The 21,361-nt window shown below is 39.0% G+C and overlaps 1 protein-coding gene across 3 annotated transcripts in view; it reads right to left on the reverse strand.

Annotated features, from left to right (window-relative positions):
• LOC115212045 (crystallin J1A) overlaps positions 1-20,498 on the reverse strand; it is a 477,233-nt gene extending 456,735 nt beyond the window's left edge. For all 3 annotated transcript variants that reach the window (XR_004999218.1, XR_004999219.1, XM_036503101.1), the window contains exons 1-3: positions 20,354-20,498; positions 10,864-11,040; positions 5,475-5,555 (exon numbers count right to left, since the gene is read on the reverse strand). Coding sequence is in view for 1 of the 3 variants with exons in the window: in XM_036503101.1 (XP_036358994.1) it covers positions 5,475-5,555; positions 10,864-11,040; positions 20,354-20,483 (388 nt within the window). In the remaining 2 variants the exon portion in view is untranslated. The remainder of the gene's footprint in view (positions 1-5,474; positions 5,556-10,863; positions 11,041-20,353) is intronic.
• Between the last annotated feature and the right edge of the window lie 863 nt (positions 20,499-21,361).

Below are 21,361 nucleotides of genomic sequence, written 5' to 3' on the forward strand. Positions count from 1 at the left end.
TGTTATAATAGAACATCTGGATCTTTTCGGTTTGAACGGCAGTTTTTAAAAATAATTTCCATGTAACTAAACACTTTTAAACTTCGTATACTGGTAGAATGTGTTTATAAAACATCTTTTTCTTTTGGCTTTATTAAGAAAATTCTAACGTTTGTAAGATATTTGTTGTTTTTTTTCTTCAATTTCTGCAATTTCAACCAATCAATGGCGTCCATTGAGGTGAAAACATTCTGTGCCGTATGAATATGTCCCTCATTTAAGAAACAGATTGGGTTTATTTACATTTCTGAAAAAAAAAAAGATACCCTTCCCCTAACCCTAACCCTAACCCTAAAACAGATTGAAATGCAATAGATCGATACTAGGGTCATAATTATGGGTGATAATTTCATATGACACCGCTAGAAAAAACTGCCGTTCAAACCAAAAAGATCCGAACATCCACGTTTATGTGGGGATAAATATTAACGCTTGTTATATAATGATACAGAAGTGTTGATGGTTGAGTCAGTGGTGTACTTGTGAGTAAACAACCAGGTGAGAAATCAGTGGTTGGTGTGTGGTTCATGTTGTACTAATTGTCGTATATCTTAACTGTCACTAACTATGGAGATGTGGTGAACAGACAACTGGAGTATGGTCAGCTCCATGTCAAACCGTCTAACCCATACCGGCATGGAAAACAGACGTTAAACGATGACGATGGAGTTGTCATCAGTGAATCTAAATGCAAGTTATTAGCAGCACATGATAAAGTAAAATGGTTAAGATTTTCAATTAAAAAACATTAAATAAAGTTTGATACTTTATAAGCATGAAAATAAAATAAGGATAAAATGCGTAAATTTTTTTTTCCGATCTAGGACGTGAGCTTATAAAATATCAAATCGCAATTTAATCTCATATTCCAGCTGGTAAAAATAACAAGAGTGGGTAGGAAATTAAAATCCCCTAAGCGAAACAAATTTAATAATATAACTTAAATAATTAAGAAATACTAATAATTCTTTTCCTAAATATCGAAGAATTGACATTGAGTTGTCTCTCTTAGAGTGAAGGAGTTATCTTCCTTACATTTTCTCAGTTATGTCCCTTACATTTTTATTCTATTATAATGTGAAATAATTGTGAACAAGCAAAAAATTTATAGATTCCCCAATCAATAATTCAACATCAGATCATAATAAAATCGAACTCGATGAAATAATATTTAATAGTTAACGATATCGTCTCTACACTACATAAACATTTCTAGATAATTGCATTATTACTTTCTGTTGTGAATGGGTTAACATTAACAACAATTAAGCCACTTAAAAGTATTGGGATACTCTTTTACTCTTTTACTCTTTTACTTGTTTCAGTCATTTGACTGCGGCTATGCTGGAGCACCGCTTTTAGTCAAGCAAATCGACCCCAGGACTTATTCTTTGTAAGCCGAGTACTTATTCTATCGGTCTCTTTTTGCCGAACCGCTAAGTGACGGGGACGTAAACACACCAGCATCGGTTGTCAAGCAATGCTAGGGGGACAAACACACACACACAAACACACATACACACATATATATATATATATACATATATACGACAGGCTTCTTTCAGTTTCCGTCTACCAAATCCACTCACAAGGCATTAGTCGGCCCGGGGCTATAGCAGAAGACACTTGCCCAAGGTGCCACGCGGTGGGACTGAACCCAGAACCATGTAGTTGGTTAGCAAGCTACTTACCACACAGCCACTCCTGCGCCTATATCTCACAAAGAAGTAATGAATGGCCAATGCGGAAGGGTCTTAAAATGAGTTGTGAGTTTTCCTATAAATAAAATATTTAATATTTTATTATAAATATTATATTTAGTGTGTTTCTTAAATGGCTTATAAACACCTTCCATGCTGCAATTGTTTTCGTTCCAGCACACGATCTCAGATCAGGTCACTTGCTATGCAAGTACATCTCCGTATTATATTCTAAATACATTTAAAAGAAGAAAATCTTCGTTGGGATTCATATATGTGTAAGAAACGGCAGTATCACTGAGCAGAAAACATAACTGTATGAAGTACCATGGTTCAATACAATTTCATTTAGTGAATTTCCTAAAAATTTAACGTAGATGGCATTAACGTAGATGCAAATTTAAAGAGAGCCAGATGTTAGCTATGTATCTCCTTTATTGCAAGACACCTATTTCTGTCCCTCTACTCATACTCTAACCTTTCATCTGGCAAATAGTCACCTTCCCCAGTACTACCCTCCACTCAGCTGAGGGAGTGTTGTTTTGAAAATTATTTGGTGATCTCAATGTTGCTGGTGCCATGTAAAAAGCACTCAGTAGTGGCTGATGTTAGGAGATTGAGCTGTAGAGACCATGCCAAAGCAGACAATGGTGTTCGGAGCAGTCTCCTGGTTTGTTAGCTCCTGTCAAACAATCCAACTCAGGCCAGTATGGAAAACGGATGTTAATTGATGAATAGAAATGAAATTAATGATGTTGGAAGGGATAGTGTAAGAAGATATGGATAATAAAAACCAAACCATTGCATAAAAATTAGCTTCTCTTTCATTAAAATAATTGGCTGTTTTTAATTAAATAATTTTCCTGGGTAAAAAATGGGTAGTGGTATTGGTAAAACACTATTTGGAGTGTGGAGGTGCTAAGCTACAAAGTGCTGAAAAACCCTGCCTTAACCCTTTAGTGTTTAAACTGGCCCTATCTGGCCAAAATATTCTACCTGTTTTATGTTCAAAGTAGTCAGATATGGTCATTCATAGCTACCTTATTGTGTTATTTTAAAAATAAACAATCACATCATTGAAATCTCAAAGCCATGAAATGAGGCAAGATTAATTTTACATGGTGTGAATACATAAGCTTTACAATTTACAGAATAATCTGAATGCTAAAGGGTTAACATAACAAATGAGACTTGAGTATACTATGAGAGAATATACATGCATATATTATCTTCCATTCTCCCATCTTTTCCCTGTCTATTATATTATTACTAGTGCATGCATATACAGCTGTGTGCGTGCGCACATACACGCGAGTACTGTCCAAATCTCCGACCAATCACATACAGCTAGCTGGCATTCAACTGGCGTATCAAGTTTCGAGCATTTTGATTGGGTTTTGGATGGAAAATTCACAAAAAGTCACTTCTATTGATATTTTATTAGCTTTGCAGAGTGACTGGGGAAATGTAAAGATGTGCACGACCAGCCTTGGACGGTTTTGAATGACCATAGAAAGTGTGAGCCCTCTAACTGAAAAATTGTACATTTGTATAAAGGACACGCACACACACACACAGACAGACATTTTGCCGTTTATATATATAGGGATTATTCTATTGCTCTTCACCCCTTCTATACTGTAAGTCAGTACAAACTCTTCTTGATCTCCCATCCAATACATCTGTAGCACTGATCATCCTCCATCATTTACTATATTCACAGAGCCGGCTTGAGGAACCAGCAACCTGGGAAGTCGCCTGGAGCACCATGTGCTAGGGGGCACCAAGGAGGGCATGACAAAGATAAGGAAATTTCCATGACTCTCAGCTTGTACATGCCGAAGTTCAGCTTGCCCGGGGAACCAGCAACCCTAGGGCCAGCCCTGTATATTCACCCCTTAACCTTACTCAAATTCTATTCTTCATCTACTCTCCCCTACATTCCATTTAACTCTTATTTATCATCAAGCCCCATTCAACCCTTGTTTAGCATTTGGTATATTCATCCCATCCTACCCTATCTCTAAACCATCCCTCACTCCCCTCAAATACTCTTGTAACTTCTTGTTCTCCTGTCTCCAGATCCCACCCTGATACCTTGTCACTAATTTTTATTGTTTTTTCCAGCTTCATCCATACAGCAAGATAATTATTCTGGACTCTTCCTCATACATCTTTTTATCATCTATTACAAAGTAGTCTGGTGCCATGGAAAAGTACACAGTACCCTCTGTAAAGTGGAAAGGGTATCAAAACAGACTCCCTTATAGACATCATGTTACATAAAATCTTACTAGAAAAATATATAAATTTATTTTAAAACTAGCAGTATCGCCCAGCGTTGCTCAGGTTTGTTTCAACCCTTTAGAATTGGAATTTTTGAAAAGTAAAAATTTTGCATTATGTAGCTTGTTATTCTCTTCAAGTGAACATTTTTCCAGTTGAAATACACCGAAAAATGGTGACACAGCAGTAAAAAAAATCGTAACAAAATAGGGATTTTCATAGAAAAAAAGCACCTTTTTGATGTAAATAATTTTTGGTGTTAACATGGTCTGATTTGAATTTTTTCTTCTACGGAAGGAAGAGCAAGCCTTCTTCTATCATACTCTCAATTTTGGTCAACTTGCGCTGCAGGGTTACGGAGGAGATAGTGTTAGTTGAAGGCTACCAAACCTGCCACACACATACAGTCATCAGCTTTATATATAGAGAGATAACATCTACCAAGAAGGACAAATGAATAAGTAGGACAAGAGGAAACATGGGACAAAGAGTCACCGCTGAGGTCACAGAGTGTGTGAGAAAAGAACATTGACAGTCGTACAAATTAAAAGTAATGCAAATAAAAACTAAAGTGAATATCAAATAAATGGTGTGCTTAATTGGCAAAAAAAATAAGGACCATTCACAAATATAATAATAGCCACAGTTGCTACAAAAATATAATCTGTAAACAACGCAGCAAACTGGGTGATAAACAAAAAAATAAATAAAAGTTGTTTTTCTTTTATTCTTTTATTTGTTTCAGTCATTTGACTGCGACCATGCTGGAGCACTGCCTTTAGTCGAGTAAATCGACCCCAGGACTTATTCTTTGTAAGCCTAGTACTTATTCTGTCTCCCTTGCCGAACCGCTAAGTGACGGGGTACGTAAACACACCAACATCAGTTGTCAAGTGATGTTGCGGGACTAACACAAACACACATATATATACATATAAATATATATCTATATATATATATAGATTCAAGATTCTAGTTCATTGTTTAAACCTCGCCAAGAAAAATATTTAAACCACCTGATGAATGACTGCGACTCAAAAATTTGAAGACAGCAGGCAGGAAACGATCGTAGTGGGATATTAATTATATTTTTTGATAATTTTGTTACATATTTAAATAATATAAATTAATCTTATGTATTGACTTAAGTCTTTCATTGTTTGATTTGCCTAATAGTGGTTTTGTCTCTAATTTAATATAATATATATATATATATATATATATATATATATATATACGACGTGCTTCGTTCAGTTTCTGTCAAACAAATCCACTCATAAGGCTTTGGTCAGCCTGAGGCTATAGTAGAAGACACTTGCCCAAGGTGCCACACAGTGGGACCGAACCCAGAACCATGTGGTTGGTAAGCAAGCTACTTACCACACAGCCACTCCTGCGCCTATGGTTCATAATATTAAAAAAAAAAAAGAAAAGCAAAATGTTACTTACCTGACCAAATTGGGTTGTCATAAGTAGTACCGGCACCAAAATATTCATAGAGAGATTTCTTCAAATGATCTGAATTGATTCCTGTTGACAAAAAGTTAAGGCTTATTTTTACTGTTTGCTGAGTGGTAGTACAGATCATTATATTTGAACATTATAACATCATGAGAGAAGTGACAAAATTATTGAAGCAGAAAACTATTGATGCAATAATAGAAATTATTCTATGATCTGGACAAAACCAAAGTACCTCTCATGTAAAAATCTATAATGGAAAAATAGGTATAGTCAAAAGCCTATACATAGAGTTATCTGGAAACTGCTTTGTTTTCCTATCAATGATCAGGATAAACAGTTACACAAGGAAACTGGCAGAATCGTTAGTACGCTGGGCGAAATGCGTAGCTGTATTTCGTCTGCCGTTACGTTCTGAGTTCAAATTCTGCCAAGGTCGACTTTGCCTTTCATCCTTTCGGGGTCGATAAATTAAGTACCAGTTACGCACTGGGGTTGATGTAATTGACTTAATACCTATGTCTGTCCTTGTTTGTCCCCTCTGTGTTTAGCCCCTTGTTTGTTGGTGTCAAGAATAAACAATATCTATGGCTTGAATGCAAGTACCAGATGAACCATCATCTTTTTCTGCCTCCTCCTCTTACAACTTATGTGAATAATACCAATGTAGTGTTTGTCTTCTTACTACATCGGTCAATGCTTGTTTTTCTTCATTCACTTAGTCTCAATGTTTTCCCAAAGATAATGTAAAACATCCTATTTACTCCTCATCAATCATATGTGTGGAGGTGCAATGGCCTAGTGGTTAGGGTAGCGGACTTACGGTTGTAGGATCGCAGTTTCGATTCCCAGACCGGGCGTTGTGAATGTTTATTGAGCGAAAACACCTAAAAGCTCCACGGGGCTCAGGCAGGGGGTCGTGGCGATCCCTGCTGTACTCTTTCGCCACAACTTTCTCTCACTCTTTCTTCTGTTGACCTGCTCGCTTAGCCAGCGGGGTGGTGTCATTTGAAGGCTAAAACAATGCAAAGCGCACTGTGACCAGCGATGTGTAGCAACATCTGATAGCCTGGTCGGTCACGGTCATGGTCAATCATATGTACCTTCTATTACATTCCTTCTTGTTGTTGCAAGCAGGACTAGCTCAAGGTACCAGCAACTTGGGTAGTCACTGAGGGCACCATGTGCTAGGGAAAACCAAAGAGGGTGTGACAAAAACAAGGAAATTTCCACAACCATCCGCTTGTACATACCAAAGTTCAGCTTCCCTGGGGTGCCAGCAACCTTAGGGCTGGCCGTGATATGTTACCGTCTTGTCACCACAGATGCCCCTCATATGTTCTACTCCCAGTGCTACATGTACTTCTAGCATGTCCTCTTACCACCTAGTAATACCCTTCAGTTGCCACACATGCCCCTACTATGTTCCCTTCTGTCACTGCATGTGTCCTTAGTACATTCCCCTTTGTTGCTACATGTGCCCCTATATTTATCTCTACCACTGCATATGCCCCTACTGTGTTCCCCTCTGTCATTGCACATGTCCCTACTGTGTTCCCCTCTGTCACTGCACATGTTTCTAGTATATACCACTCCCATTGCTGCATGTACCTCAAGCATCTTCTCCTGTTACCACATGTGTCTCTATGACAGTTGTCTCAGTCAACACTTGTTCCCCAGCTACATTCTTCACTGTTACTACACAACCCTCTACTATGTTCTCTTCCCATCACTGCATGTGCTCCTACTATGTTCCCCTCTTGTCACTGTACACACCCCTACTATATTCCTATCACTACATCCTCAACACACTCTTATAATTACAATATACTCCCCACATTCCCCTACCAATGCTATATAATATTTACAGACCTCCTCCTATCACAGTACACCTCCCAAATGACTAGATAGCTTCTACCCAATTACAATTTATTAAAAAAAATTGTCAAACTTTGTGTGAAGTGAGACAATATTGTCATTTAGCCCCAGGACAGCCTTGATCAAGCAAACCAACAGCCTAACTATCTTTCAGTTTCCAAAATACTCCTTGATATTTTAAGACTATTATGTGTGATATGAGGAAGGTTTGGCTGCTATTTCTAGCAAGTCAGACAACTACATAAAGGTTCACTGATTAACAGAAGCAATAGTTCATTAAACTGAGAACATTTCTCATGAATGAGATACTGAAACACTGAAGTTTCTGTGTGGAAAGGATTTAACCCTACCATCCGATTGTGGCCGTTTGCCAGCCTCGCCTGGCACGTAAAAAGCACCCACTACACTCGTGGAGTGGTTGACGTTAGGAAGGGCATCCAGCCATAGAAACATTGCCAGATCAGACTGGGCCTGGTGCAGCCTTCTGGCTCCCCAGACCCCAGTTGAACTACACTCGCGGAGTGGTTGGCGTTAGGAAGGGCATCCAGCTGTAGAAACACTGCCAGATCAGACTGGAGCCTGGAGCAGCCCCTGGCTCCCCAGACCCTGGTCGAACCGTCCAACCCGTGCTAGCATGGAAAGCGGACGCTAAACGATGATGATGATGATGATGATGTTACTGTATTTATTTTGAGATGCTCTCTGTTTCTTTCAATTACTTTAAAAACAACTCAGAATTTAGTAAAATAGCTTAGTTATCATTCAGCTAGTGTTAGGAACATAAATTGTGACTAAGGTTTGGTGGAAGATTTTAATTCAAATCTTATGAAAACAAGACATTTGTACTACAGAGCTAGAGCTGGTTTCAGCCGGGTTGGTAACGAAAGGGTTAAGCAAGGAGGGTGCAGCTTTAAATTAAAAGAAATCATCGGATATAAAAGAAATTAGTCCTCAGATTGGAATTTACAGGAAAGAGACAACAGAAAACAATAAAATATTGTTCTTGTTTACATTAAAGAAGCAGGTAAGGCTGTAAAGTTAGTTATAAAGTTCAATCCTACTTAGTGTTATTTTGGACAAATGTCTTCTATATTAGCCTGGTGCTGATCAAGGACTTGTGAGTGAGACTGACAGATGGAAACTGTGAGGAAGCCCATTGTATGTGTGTGTGAGAGAGAGCATATATGTGTGTGCAAAAGTGTGCATGTGTGCAAGTGTCAATGTGTGTGTGTGTGTGTGTGCACAGGCATGGCTGTCTGGTAGAGGAGTTCACTTCCCAACCATGTGGTTTTAAGTTCAGCCCCCACCACTGCATGGCACCTGACCAAAGCACTGTGAAATGGATTTGATAGACAGAAACTTAAAGAAACCTGTCATGCCGTTGCCAGTGCTGCCCCGACTGGCCTTGTGCCAGTGGCATGTAAAAAGCACCATCCGTTCATGGCCGTTGCCAGCGCCGCCCCGACTGGCCTCGTGCCGGTGGCAGGTAAAAAGCACCATCCGTTTGTGGCCGTTGCCAGCCTCGCCTGGCCCCCCGTGCCGGTGGCACATAAAAAGCACCATCCGATCATGACCGTTTGCCAGCCTCGTCTGGCACCTGTGCCGGTGGCACGTAAAAAGCACCCACTACACTCATGGAGTGGTTGACGTTAGGAAGGGCATCCAGCCGTAGAAACATTGCCAGATCAGACTGGGCCTGGTGCAGCCTTCTGACTTCCCAGACCCCAGTTGAACCGTCCAATCCATGCTAGCATGGAAAGTGGACGCTAAACGATGATGATGATGATGATAATACAAAATAAGAAAATGGAGGAATAGATTTCTTTCAATCATCAACTACTAGATAATACCAATTCATATAATTTATTAACTAATTATTTAGGAACATCCAGATCAAACAGAATAATACAGAATAAAACAGTATACATCAATAAGTAAGATAATACCATAAGAACAATACATATAAAATGGATCTTACAGCTGTTTCAGCCTGTAGATAAGAGTATCTCATTATGCTCATATTAGTCAGATGTATTGAGGTGTGTGTCCTCATTTTGACAGTGCAATAATTGTAAATGAGCATCAGTGTTATACAAGTGGTGTTCTTTGTTCCCAGTCTTCTGTGCAAACATGCACAGCAATGGAGAAGTATTGCCTTGCTTAGAAACCTGTAAGGGTTGGTCACAAGAAGGACAGTGTCAACCCATGTCTGACCCATGTGAGTATGGGAACGTGAATATTAAGATGGTGATGATTATGTGTGCGTATGCATGCATGTGTGCATAAATGTCAATTCCATGCATCATCATGAGCACTGTTGTTGTAGAATTTGGAGACATTCTTTATTTTCTTCAGGGGACACATGTTTTGTAAATCTGTGGAAGTATGAAGATTGGTTTAATAAGAAGATCTGAGACTCTCTTCGGTCATGACACAAACCATGGGATTGAACCTAGAAAGTTACCCTCCAAGGCACAAGTCCAGGCAAGGTTATTTATGGAAGACCAGCAGTCGCTCATGCATACCGGCCTCCACTCTCCATGCCGCCAGTGTTATCCAAGGGAAAGGCAAGGGCTGATACAGCTTGGCACCAGTGATGTTGCAACTCATTTCTACAGCTGAGTGAACGGGAGCAACGTGAAATAAAGTGTCTTGCTCAAGAACACAGCATGCAGCTCGGTCTGGGATTCGAGCTCACAACCTCACGATCATAAGATCGATGCTCTAACCACTGAGCCATGCGCCTTCACAATAAGAAAATACTTTCCATGTAAAACAAGGCTTGGTGACAGGCAGGGTATCAAGCTGTAGAAAACCTTCCTCAATAAGTTCTTTATAGCTTACTACAGCATAGCCCGGCGTTGCCCGGGTATGTAAGAGGCCCTAGTAGGCAACGACTAATCCCAATCTAGTCCTTTACCTCCAGGGAACGAAGGCGCATGTGTAGGTTGCAATGTCTTCTCTTCCCTCGAATACTTCTGTGTATACGATGTTCCTAGCTGTGCCTTTGGGCGAAAACATGAAAACATCATTGCGCCTCCCAACGCGTGAACAGCCCATGTACAGCCCAGAAAATGTGTTGCTTATAAAAAGCTTAGATTCTGGACCCCATGTCGAATTTATCGATTTTTTCAGAACTGGGGGAACTTTTCAAAATTTTTGCTGCATTAGTTTTGAATTATGACATTGGGCTATGTGTGTGTCAAGTTTCATCAGAATCGGTTGAAAGCCGTGGTCAGGGTGAGGGTACAACCTGACACACACACAGACAGACAAACTGCCGTTTATATAGAGAGAGATACCAGCATGGAAAAACAGATGAACAAGATTTAGTGTGGAAGGTGCAATAGAAAGTTATCAAAGATGTCCTTGGTTTCTGTAAAAGTACAATGTGCATACCCTTACCTTTTACTGAAACTTAGTGAGTATTTCTGGGTGAGTGGGGTGCATGTGTGAAACACTGGTTAACTTTTTGTTTTATAGTTCTTGAAAAACTAACCTGAATTTTCCACAAGGGACTTCAAAACAACAAAATTTTGGTCTCCATAACAGGTTTGCTTGCCAGTCTTTTGCACATAGAATGGATTCTGTGATGGTTCCCAGAACTCCCAATCACTTCTTGTACTCAGTAAAGCAGTCAACTTCTCTTTGTTGTAGTTCCAATGAATTGGTTGCACTGTAGAAGATAAAAAGACAATATGTTTAAGGTAAGGAAAACTTACAAATTTCATCGCATCGTTATTTTGTGTGCACTTTCCATGCCAGTATGGATTTGTAGCTACTGGATTCAACCCCATGTTTTGCCACATAGAAATGTGCGGGTGGCGTGTAAAAAGCACCCACTACACTCACGGAGTGGTTGGCGTTAGGAAGGGCATCCAGCCGTAGAAACACTGCCAGGTCTGACCGGGCCTGATGCAGCCTTCCGGCTTTACAGACCCCAGTTGAACCATCCAACCCATGCTAGCATGGAAAATGGATGCTAAATGATGATGATGATGAAATCACATTATCCAATCAATAGCTGTTGTTCATATGACAGTTTTGGTGGTTTGTCTCGACTTTCTGTGAACACAGCCTAAAAATACAATCCAGTTGAGTGCCAAAATTTCAGAGTGACTCAATTTCCCGTTAGCATTCACTCTCCCCCCCCCCCATAGCTGTTTTCACAGCTACATATTCAACTTGGAATGATTGAAGAAGACACACCATGGCATGTGAATAAGTATCTGATGTGTAAATGTAAGCTCAAATGTGGAATTTCTAACAAATACTTTCAGCACATGTTATAAATATTGTCTCATCTGAATATTTTTCTGTATTGCATGAGTACCTTACTCTTTAACTTGTTTCAGTCATTTGACTGCGGCCATGCTGGAGCACCGCCTTTAGTTGATCAAATCGACCCCGGGACTTATTCTTTGTAAGCCCAGTACTTATTCTATTGGTCCCTTTTGCCGAACCGCTAAGTGACGGGGACGTAAACACACCAGCATCGGTTGTCAAGCAATGCTAGGGGGACAAACACAGACACACAAACACACATATATATATATATATACATATATACGACAGGCTTCTTTCAGTTTCCGTCTACCAAATCCACTCACAAGGCATTGGTCGGCCCAGGGCTATAGCAGAAGACACTTGCCCAAGATGCCACGCAGTGGGACTGAACCCGGAACCATGTGGTTGGTTAGCAAGCTACTTACCACACAGACACTCCTGCGCCTATTAATGTAACAAAAGATTATGTTCTAACACACAAAAAAATCCTTTCATTGTTACAGATTAAATAGGTCATCACAATCTGTTCTATTTCATAGCCACTACTTTCACAGACAGGTTGAAGGACATTGCCTCATTTAATCGAGCAAATCGACCCCGGGACTTATTCTTTGTAAGCCCAGTACTTATTCTATCGGTCTCTTTTGCCGAACCGCTAAGTGACGGGGATGCAAACACACCAGCATCGGTTGTCAAGCGATGTTGGGGGGGGGGGACAAACACAGACACACATACATATACATATATATATATATACATATATACGACAGGCTTCTTTCAGTTTCCGTCTACCAAATCCACTCACAAGGCATTGGTCGGCCCGGGGCTATAGCAGAAGACACTTGCCCAAGATGCCACGCAGTGGGACTGAACCCGGAACCATGTGGTTGGTAAGCAAGCTACTTACCACACAGCCACTCCTGACTGTAAATTTTCCTTGTAAAAATTCAACTTGTATCTTTTTAGCTTTTACTTGTTTCAGTCATTAGACTTTGGCCACACTGTTGCACCACTTTGAAGAATTTTTAGTCAAATGAATTGACCCTAGTACTTACTTTAAAGTCTGGTTCTTATTCTATCAGTCTTTTTTGCTGAACTGCTAAGTTACAGGGATGTAAACACACCAATACTGGTCGTTAAGTGGTGGTAGGGAACAGACACAGACACCAAGACACACACACACACATATGTAGTTAAAATTTGCAGAAAAGCAAAAGACGAAGACAGGTGTATGAATAACAGGCAGGTGTATTAGTATGACACTCGGGAAAGTGAGAAAGTCTTTTACGTTTCGAGCCTACACTCTTCAACAGAAAGGAACACGAGGAAATAAACAGAGAGAAATATATATATTAATATGTATGATGTGCTTCTTTTTGGTTTCTGCCTACCAAATCCAGTCACAAGGCTTTACTTGGCCCAAGACTATAATAGAAGACACTTGTCCAAGGTGCCATGCAGTAAGACTGAACCTTAAATCTTGTAGTTGGCAAGCAAGCTTCTTACCACACAGTTATGGCTGCACCTATACTGAAAATTTAGACCATTTATTAGAGATAAGGTTTTAACTTGGAGATTAGCTTTATTATGAGTTATATTCTACAGGGCAAACATAAAAAGTAGGACTTAAAAATGGAGCATTTTTTTTAACAGCTTCATCCTTTAGTATTACTGTTAAGTGCAATGCATATTTATTCATATTGTTTTGAATTAATCTTGCATTATCATATGGCATCAAGATTTCAATGATGGGATTGCTTATTTTTAAAATAAGATTGTAGGATAGGTATGAGAGGCTGGATCTAGTAAGTTTAAATGTAAAACAGGTAGAAATTTTGGGGCTGGATATTGCCAGTTTAAAGGTTAATTAGAGAAGGAAAGGCAACACACAAAATCTATTTTTTCTGAAGACTGTTGGGAAGAAGGAGAATTAGAGACTGAAAGTAGAGTTGTGGCCTGAATGCTTTTCAATAGAAAGGACTGCAATGAAACTACGAAAGGACCAGGCAGTGGTGTTAAACTGGGTGAAAGAGAGCATCTATTTACCAACCATGAAATCTGAAATTAAAGAGGTGGAACAAATACTGCCAGGAGCCATGTCTGGCGTTCTAGTAGTTCCAACAGTCAAACAACCTGGAACTGGTATTATATTTTATTGACCATAAAAGGATGAAAGGTAAAGTTGACCTCAGCGGGGTTTGAACTCAAAGATGAAAAAGAAATGAGTGGCTGTGTGGTAAGTAGCTTGCTAACCAACCACATGGTTCCGGGTTCAGTCCCACTGCGTGACATCTTGGGCAAGTGTCTTCTGCTATAGCCCCGGGCCGACCAATGCCTTGTGAGTGAATTTGGTAGACGGAAATTGAAAGAAGCCTGTCGTATATATGTATATATATATATATGTGTGTATGTGTTTGTGTGTTTACGTCCCCGTCACTTAGCGGTTCGGCAAAAGAGACCGATAGAATAAGTACTAGGCTTACAAAGAATAAGTCCCGGGGTCGATTTGCTCGACTAAAGGTGGTGCTCCAGCATGGCCGCAGTCAAATGACTGAAACAAGTAAAAGAGTAATACAAGGCATTTTGTCCTACACCCTAAAGATTCAGCCATTTCCATACATGCTATACATTTACATCTGCAACAATTTGCATTTTTTTTTCTAGGGAAAAGAAATGAAGACTTATATATTCAATGATAAGTTAATCCTTTAGCATTTGAACTGGCCACATTCAGCCGAAATATTCTACCCACTTTATGTTCAAACTGGCCAAATCTGGTCCCTCACACCTACTCTACAATGTCATTCTTTAAATATATAATCACATCATGAAACTCTTGAAGCTACAAGATAATTCATAATTAATTCAAAACAATGGGAATAAATAAGCAGAACATTTAACAGAATAATCTGAATGCTAAAGGGTTAAACTTAAAAGCAATAAAGTTGTGTGTGTGTGTGTGTGGGTGGGTGAGAGAGTGAGAGTAAGAGAGAGGGGGGGTAGAGAGCAGCTTCAAAATGAGACATGCAGGTAAAACATGGTGCTTATTTCATTAAGTGGTTGTTCAACAAGTGTTAAATTTTGTTTAATTACTAAGATAATATGACAGAACCAACAAGAGACTTTCACTTCTGTTATTATCAGAGTTGACCAAACTAGTTTCTCAATGAAGTACTTGACTCAAATTGTTAAATGTCCTCTTAGATATTTATTGTTAAAAGTGAGGTCACACGCTGTAAATCAGGATCTCAAGATAAAGTTGAAGAGGCAGTGAATAGAAAGTTAGATGTAAATTAAGTTTACATTATATCAAAGCTATAGATAGTATTATGTTGACTTGAACTGTGTAACTGAAGTGCTGCTGAATAACTTTAGAATATTATCATTTATTAGCGACCTGCCGAATCATCATGAGTTACATTTTATAACAATGACTTAAGTATATTTCTTTACTACCCACAAGGGGCTAAACACAGAGGGGGCAAACAAGGACAGACAAACGGTTTAAGTTGATTACATCGACCCCAGTGCGTAACTGGTACTTAATTTATCGACCCTGAAAGGATGAAAGGCAAAGTTGACCTCGGCGGAAGTTGAACTCAGAACGTAACAGCAGACGAAATACGGCTACGCATTTCGCCCAGCATGCTAACGTTTCTGCCAGCTCGCCGCCTAATGACTTAAGTAGGACTCAGAATGGACTGACATAGCAGTTTCTGTCTAACAGTCAAACCCATGCCTACATGGAATACAGAGCGAGAGAGAGAGAGAGAATGACACAGTTGTGGCCAAAAGTTAAGCCTAAGTACAATTTGATTTAAATATATACAAGCCTCCTGGCCCCCGTGCCGGTGGCACGTAAAAAGCACCATCCGATCGTGGCCGTTTGCCAGCCTTGTCTGGCACCTGTGCTGGTGGCACATAAAAAGCACCCACTACACTCACGGAATGGTTGGCGTTAGGAAGGGCATCCAGCTGTAGAAACACTGCCAGATCAGACTGGGCCTGGTGCAGCCTTCTGGCTTCCCAGACCCCAGTTGAACCGTCCAACCCATGCTAGCATGGAAAACGGACGTTAAACAATGATGATGATAATGATGACAACATATAATTTTAGGCATTTAACATGAAATTCTAATTTTCAGACCTGTTTCAAACTTTTGGCGAAGTAATGGTATATTGCAAATTAAATATAACTTTGGGCATTTAATATAAAAATTCTAATTTTCAGACCTATGTTCCAAACTTTTGGCCACAACTGTACATCCATACATACATACATGCATAGCACCTTAGAAAATACTACTAACTCTGGGAAGCAGGTTGCTAAGATAATTAACAATCTATTTAACAGGGAACTGCAGAAGCTCAGCCAAGCTTAAACCTTGGTTATACATTTATAAAATGCAAGTTGATCTTTTTTTAGGCTCTTTTCTTTTCTGTAATGTTTGTATGTTTAAAGGTGTGTGCATGCCTTAAACAGACTTCAGAAATCGTATTTCACCATTTGCTAACTTCGGCTGACAGGTGTGCAATTACACAACGTAACAATTTAAAAAAAAAAAAATTGCTTATTGTATTTTTTTTATTGTTTATCAATCCATTTTTTCTGCTGATTCCAAAAATACAATTATTTTTTGTGTATCACCAACAGTTAAAAAAATATCTCGACTTTCAATGTTATTATATATTTGGTATTGTTATAATGTTCTGCTACTAAATGTATGTCTAATTTTCTCTTTCAGACCAATTACTAAGTTCTGCTACTTTCAGGATGGCTACTAGAGTATGTAAAAATTCTTCAGATACATTTTGTTATGTGTGTGGTTATTATATTGGAAAAAAGCAGGTATTACATAAGGTTGTGAAAGGTGCCAAATTGTGGATAGCGTACAGACTCTATTTTGGAATGCCCATGGGTGACCAGGACAAACCATGGGCCCCACATGTGATATGTGGAAGCTGTCAATCTATTCTAGAAGGATGGTTAAGAGGTACAGGAAGGTCAACGCCTTTTGCCATTCCAAGGGTATGGGGAAAGTCAAAGAACCATCACGATGACTGTTACTTTTGTATGATCGATGTGACAAAGTCCAGAAAAGTGAAAGGAAGACAAGCTCTTCAGTATCCAGACATACCATCATCTAGAGCACCTGTCCCACATAATGACAGTTTATGAGTACCACTACCACCAGAAAATATTTCATCTGAAGAGTCAACAAGTAGTAGCAGCCAAGAAATGGAGGAAGCTTTCGTACCAAGAATGACTTCGGAGCCTCGCTTTCCAAATCAGAGTGAGCTATATGATTTAATTAGGGATCTGGCTCTTACTAAATCAGGAGCTGAACTTCTTTCATCAAGGTTGAAGGAATGGAATCTACTGGGGGAAGACTGCAAGACATTTGTGTATGGGAAACGCCATGAAGAATTTGAAATTAACTATGAAAATATTAATGATCTGTGTTATTGTAAAGATGTGACTGGTTTGTTTACTGCTATTGGACTCAAGCATGGTTCTGCAGAATGGCGACTGTTCATAGCTCAACACAAAGTCTCAAAGCAGTGTTGTTCCACAGTGGAAATAAATATCCTTTGCCTCTTGCACACTCCATACAGAAGAAAATTACAATAATATCAAAGAACTTCTTGACAAAATAAAGTGGGATGTTTGTGGTGATTTCAAGATGCTTGCCTTCTTGCTTGGCTTGCAAGGAGGATACACAAAGTATTCATGTGTCCTTTACTTATGGGACAGCAGAGCTGATGATGATCATTACAAGAGAGTACATTGGCCCCCACGAGTGGAACTGCAGCCAGGAATATTAAATGTTCTCAAACAGCCTCTAGTAGATTCCAACAAAATCTTATTGCCCTCACTTCATATCAAACTCGGATTGGTAAAACAGTTTGTGAAGGCCTTAGATTTTAGAGGAGAAGCTTTTCAAGAAATTTGTCTTATGTTTCCAAAGCTGTCTGAGGCTAAGATCAAGGGTGGCATATTTGTTGGGTCCCAAGTAAATGCAATGTTAAAGTCGAAGAAACTGGTAAGAGAGATGACAAAAGTTGAAAAAGAAGCTTGGTGTGAATTTTGTGATATAGTTCGTGGATTCTTAGGAAATCACAAGGATCCTAATTACAAACAGCTGGTAGCAAAGCTTATTGAAAACTTCAAGAAAATGGGTTGTTGTATGTCCTTAAAGGTTCAATTTTTGCACTCTCACCTAGATTTTTTCCATGAAAACTTGAGTGATGTCAGTAAGGAGCATGGTGAGAAATTTCATCAGGACATCGCAACTATGGAAAGAAGATATCAAGGACGATGGAATACTGCTTTGATGGGAGATTATATATGGTCTCTAGTCAGAAGAGATGAAGGTATACACCCCAGAAAATCTCGATCGTCAAAGCATTTCTCAGCTTAAGAAAAGAGTTATCAAGGCATTTACAGTGCAGAGTTTTATTGTTTCTTTTTGTTCTAACTAATATTATACTTCCTAAATGCCTTTCTATATATGAAAAAATACTAAATATTGTGTAATTATCTTTACAATACTAGAATAGATTGAACCAACAAAGTGCTGTGGAGAAAAGTTACAATATAATGAGCAAATATGAAATTAGGAATAAATGTGATTTTTAAAAAATTTAATGGCAAAAAATGCATATATAGGCGCAGGAGTGGCTGTGTGGTAAGTAGCTTGCTAACCAACCACATGGTTCCGGGTTCAGTCCCACTGCGTGGCATCTTGGGCAAGTGTCTTCTGCTATAGCCTCGGGCCGACCAATGCCTTGTGAGTGGATTTGGTAGACGGAAACTGAAAGAAGCCTGTCGTATATATGTATATGTATGTGTATGTGTGTCTGTGTTTGTCCCCCCCAACATCGCTTGACAACCGATGCTGGTGTGTTTGCGTCCCCATCACTTAGCGGTTCGGCAAAAGAGACCGATAGAATAAGTACTGGGCTTACAAAAAGAATAAGTCCCGGGGTCGATTTGCTCGACTAAAGGCGGTGCTCCAGCATGGCCGCAGTCAAATGACTGAAACAAGTAAAAGAGTGAAAGAGAGTATGTATTACATTGTTATTGGTAAAATAGGACATTTGCCAGTCGAAAACTTTTTTTTTTTCAATACCAGTCTATTAATTTCTATTTTAATTATCATCCATCTTATTTAAAAGATATCGTATTGTTCTGCAACATTCCGTGGGCCATTATTTTGGGGCAATTAAAGAGTTTTTGGTCTCGACAAAGTGAAACTATTTGTTCGGCAAGTTCCGTAAAACATTTTTATTTCTTTACTTCTTTCATCTTACCCACACACTTCTACATACATACATAAAAATACATAAACGTAAACGATTCGTAAAAACATAAAACAGGTATAAATGTATATCTATGTGTGTGTGTGTATCTATATATGTTTGTATGTAATTGTGTGAAGTTCCGTATAAATTTTTTATTCCTTTAACGTTTATTTTTTGCAGCTGAACAGTGAAAAGGACTTGAACATTGACACACACTCGCACATATATATATTTCTTTACTACCCATAAGGGGCTAAACACAGACGGGACAAACAAGGACAGAAAAAGGGATTAAGTCGATTACATCGACCACAGTGCGTAACTGGTACTTAATTTATCGACCCCGAAAGGATGAAAGGCAAAGTCGACCTCGGCGGAATTTGAACTCGGAACGTAACGGCAAACGAAATACCACTAAGCATTTCGCCCGGTATGCTAACGTTTCTGCCAGCTCGCCACCTTCGCTTACGCAGATATAGATACACATACATACATAAATATACATGTTTTGTTTTCACGAATCGATTACGTTTATGTATTTTAGTGTATATATGTAGAGGTCTGTGTGTAAGCTGAAAAAAGAAGTAAAGAAATAAAAAATGTTTTACTGATTGATTGCTTATTTTGGAACTTGCGAAATATTTCAGTTTTCGTATATTATCAATTAAGTTTAATAATAATAATAATAAAACATTGTGTATAGTGCTCAGGTGCACTACAACTCATCTAAAGTGTATACATAATCAGGTGTAGTTTCGGCGGATTTCGGAAAGCATGAGGGCCTTTATTAAAAGTTGTTTCATTATCACAAAAAAAAAACTCCCAAAAAACAGCCGCCTCGTTTAGTAACGAGGAACAATTAACAAAGCAACTGTTTTTATGCGCATTCAATCTAAGCGCCTTTTAATTATTTAAAGGGTGTGATTTACTGAAATACAAACAGCATGCCTTATTATGCAACACAGAGACATGTAACAACAAAGGAGGTGATATGAAAACACCCAATGTTAAAACGTTTTTATGAACTTAGCGCCAACCTGTTTTTTACGCAGAATAAAAGTACATTTCGTTGTTTACATTCGCTTGAAAATCGGGACCACTCTACGATACTAGTACGCAAGTCTTATCCTTAAAAGCAATAAATGAACATAAATAAATATTAATTCTTCTTTAAGGCGATCTTTCGTCTCCTTTAAGGCGATCTACTAGAGACGAAAGATCGCCCTTCTTTAATTTTGAAGTGGGAAGTATTTATAAACATGTTAATTGCATAAAGTTAATTGAATAACTGTCTAGAAAAGTCGAAGTCGGCAGTCAGATTAGAAAAGTAAAATCAACGCTAGGAATGTAATTGATGGTACAAAAAAAGAAAAAAGGGTCTAATACAAGTGACTTACCAGCAGCATCAGCAACAAGAGAACCGATGACGGCTCCAATTCGACGTTCGGCCACAGTTGCCATGCTTTCCGGACTAAGCACAAGTCTTACTGATTGTAACAGGGGAGATGACTTACCCAGAACTTTCATGGAACAAGGGAAGTAAGCTCAGTTATAGTTTATAATAGAAGAAATAAGATGGGGTCGACTTTGCCTTACGTTCTGAGTTCAAATTCCGCCGGGGTCGACTTTGTCTTTCATCCTCTCGGGGTCGATAAATAAAGTACCAGTTTCGCACTGGGTCGATATAATCGACTTGATCCCTTTGTCTGTCTTTGTTTGTCCCCTCTATGTTTAGCCCCTTGTGGGCAATAAAGAAATATATATATATCATCATCATCATCATCGTTTAACGTCCGTTTTCCACGCTAGCATGGGTTGGACAGTGCAACTGGGGTCTGGGAAGCAAGGAGGCTGCGCCATGCCAGGGTATCCCAGAAGTCTTGAGAACATTTCAAGTCCTCATATCTGCTGGACTATGATTGGTAGTAAGATGAAACTCGTACCATTTTAGAGCTAAATTCATTAAGTTTTTTGTAATGCTAATGATTTTTCATATTTTCCAGATCCAGTAATGGCGTTCACTCAACCAGAAAATGCGTTTTGCGTCCTTGAATTTGCAAAACCTGAATCATGGACACTTGTTCAACGTGCATTTCGCACAAAATTCCGAAAAGAGGCACCAGAAAGGAAGTCCATATTGTCATGGTAAATTCATGAAGGATGGGTGTTTCTGCCCAGCTGAGTTGCTACGAAGGTGAATAAAAATTCAGAATGAGGGACTGAAACAGGTAAAATCCAGCCTACATATGCTTCTTAGCTAGCAAGCAGATCCTCTGATATAATAATTACTCAACGAGAGTTACTTAGCTAGCTACTCACCAGGCCAAAGATACTTTAATTATATGAAGGCTACATTGTCCTTAAAGAATCCCAAGTTAATTCACCGAAGATATAATTTGAAATAT

This window comes from Octopus sinensis, linkage group LG5 (assembly GCF_006345805.1).
Source record: "Octopus sinensis linkage group LG5, ASM634580v1, whole genome shotgun sequence".
NCBI classification, from domain to species: Eukaryota; Metazoa; Mollusca; class Cephalopoda; order Octopoda; family Octopodidae; genus Octopus; species Octopus sinensis.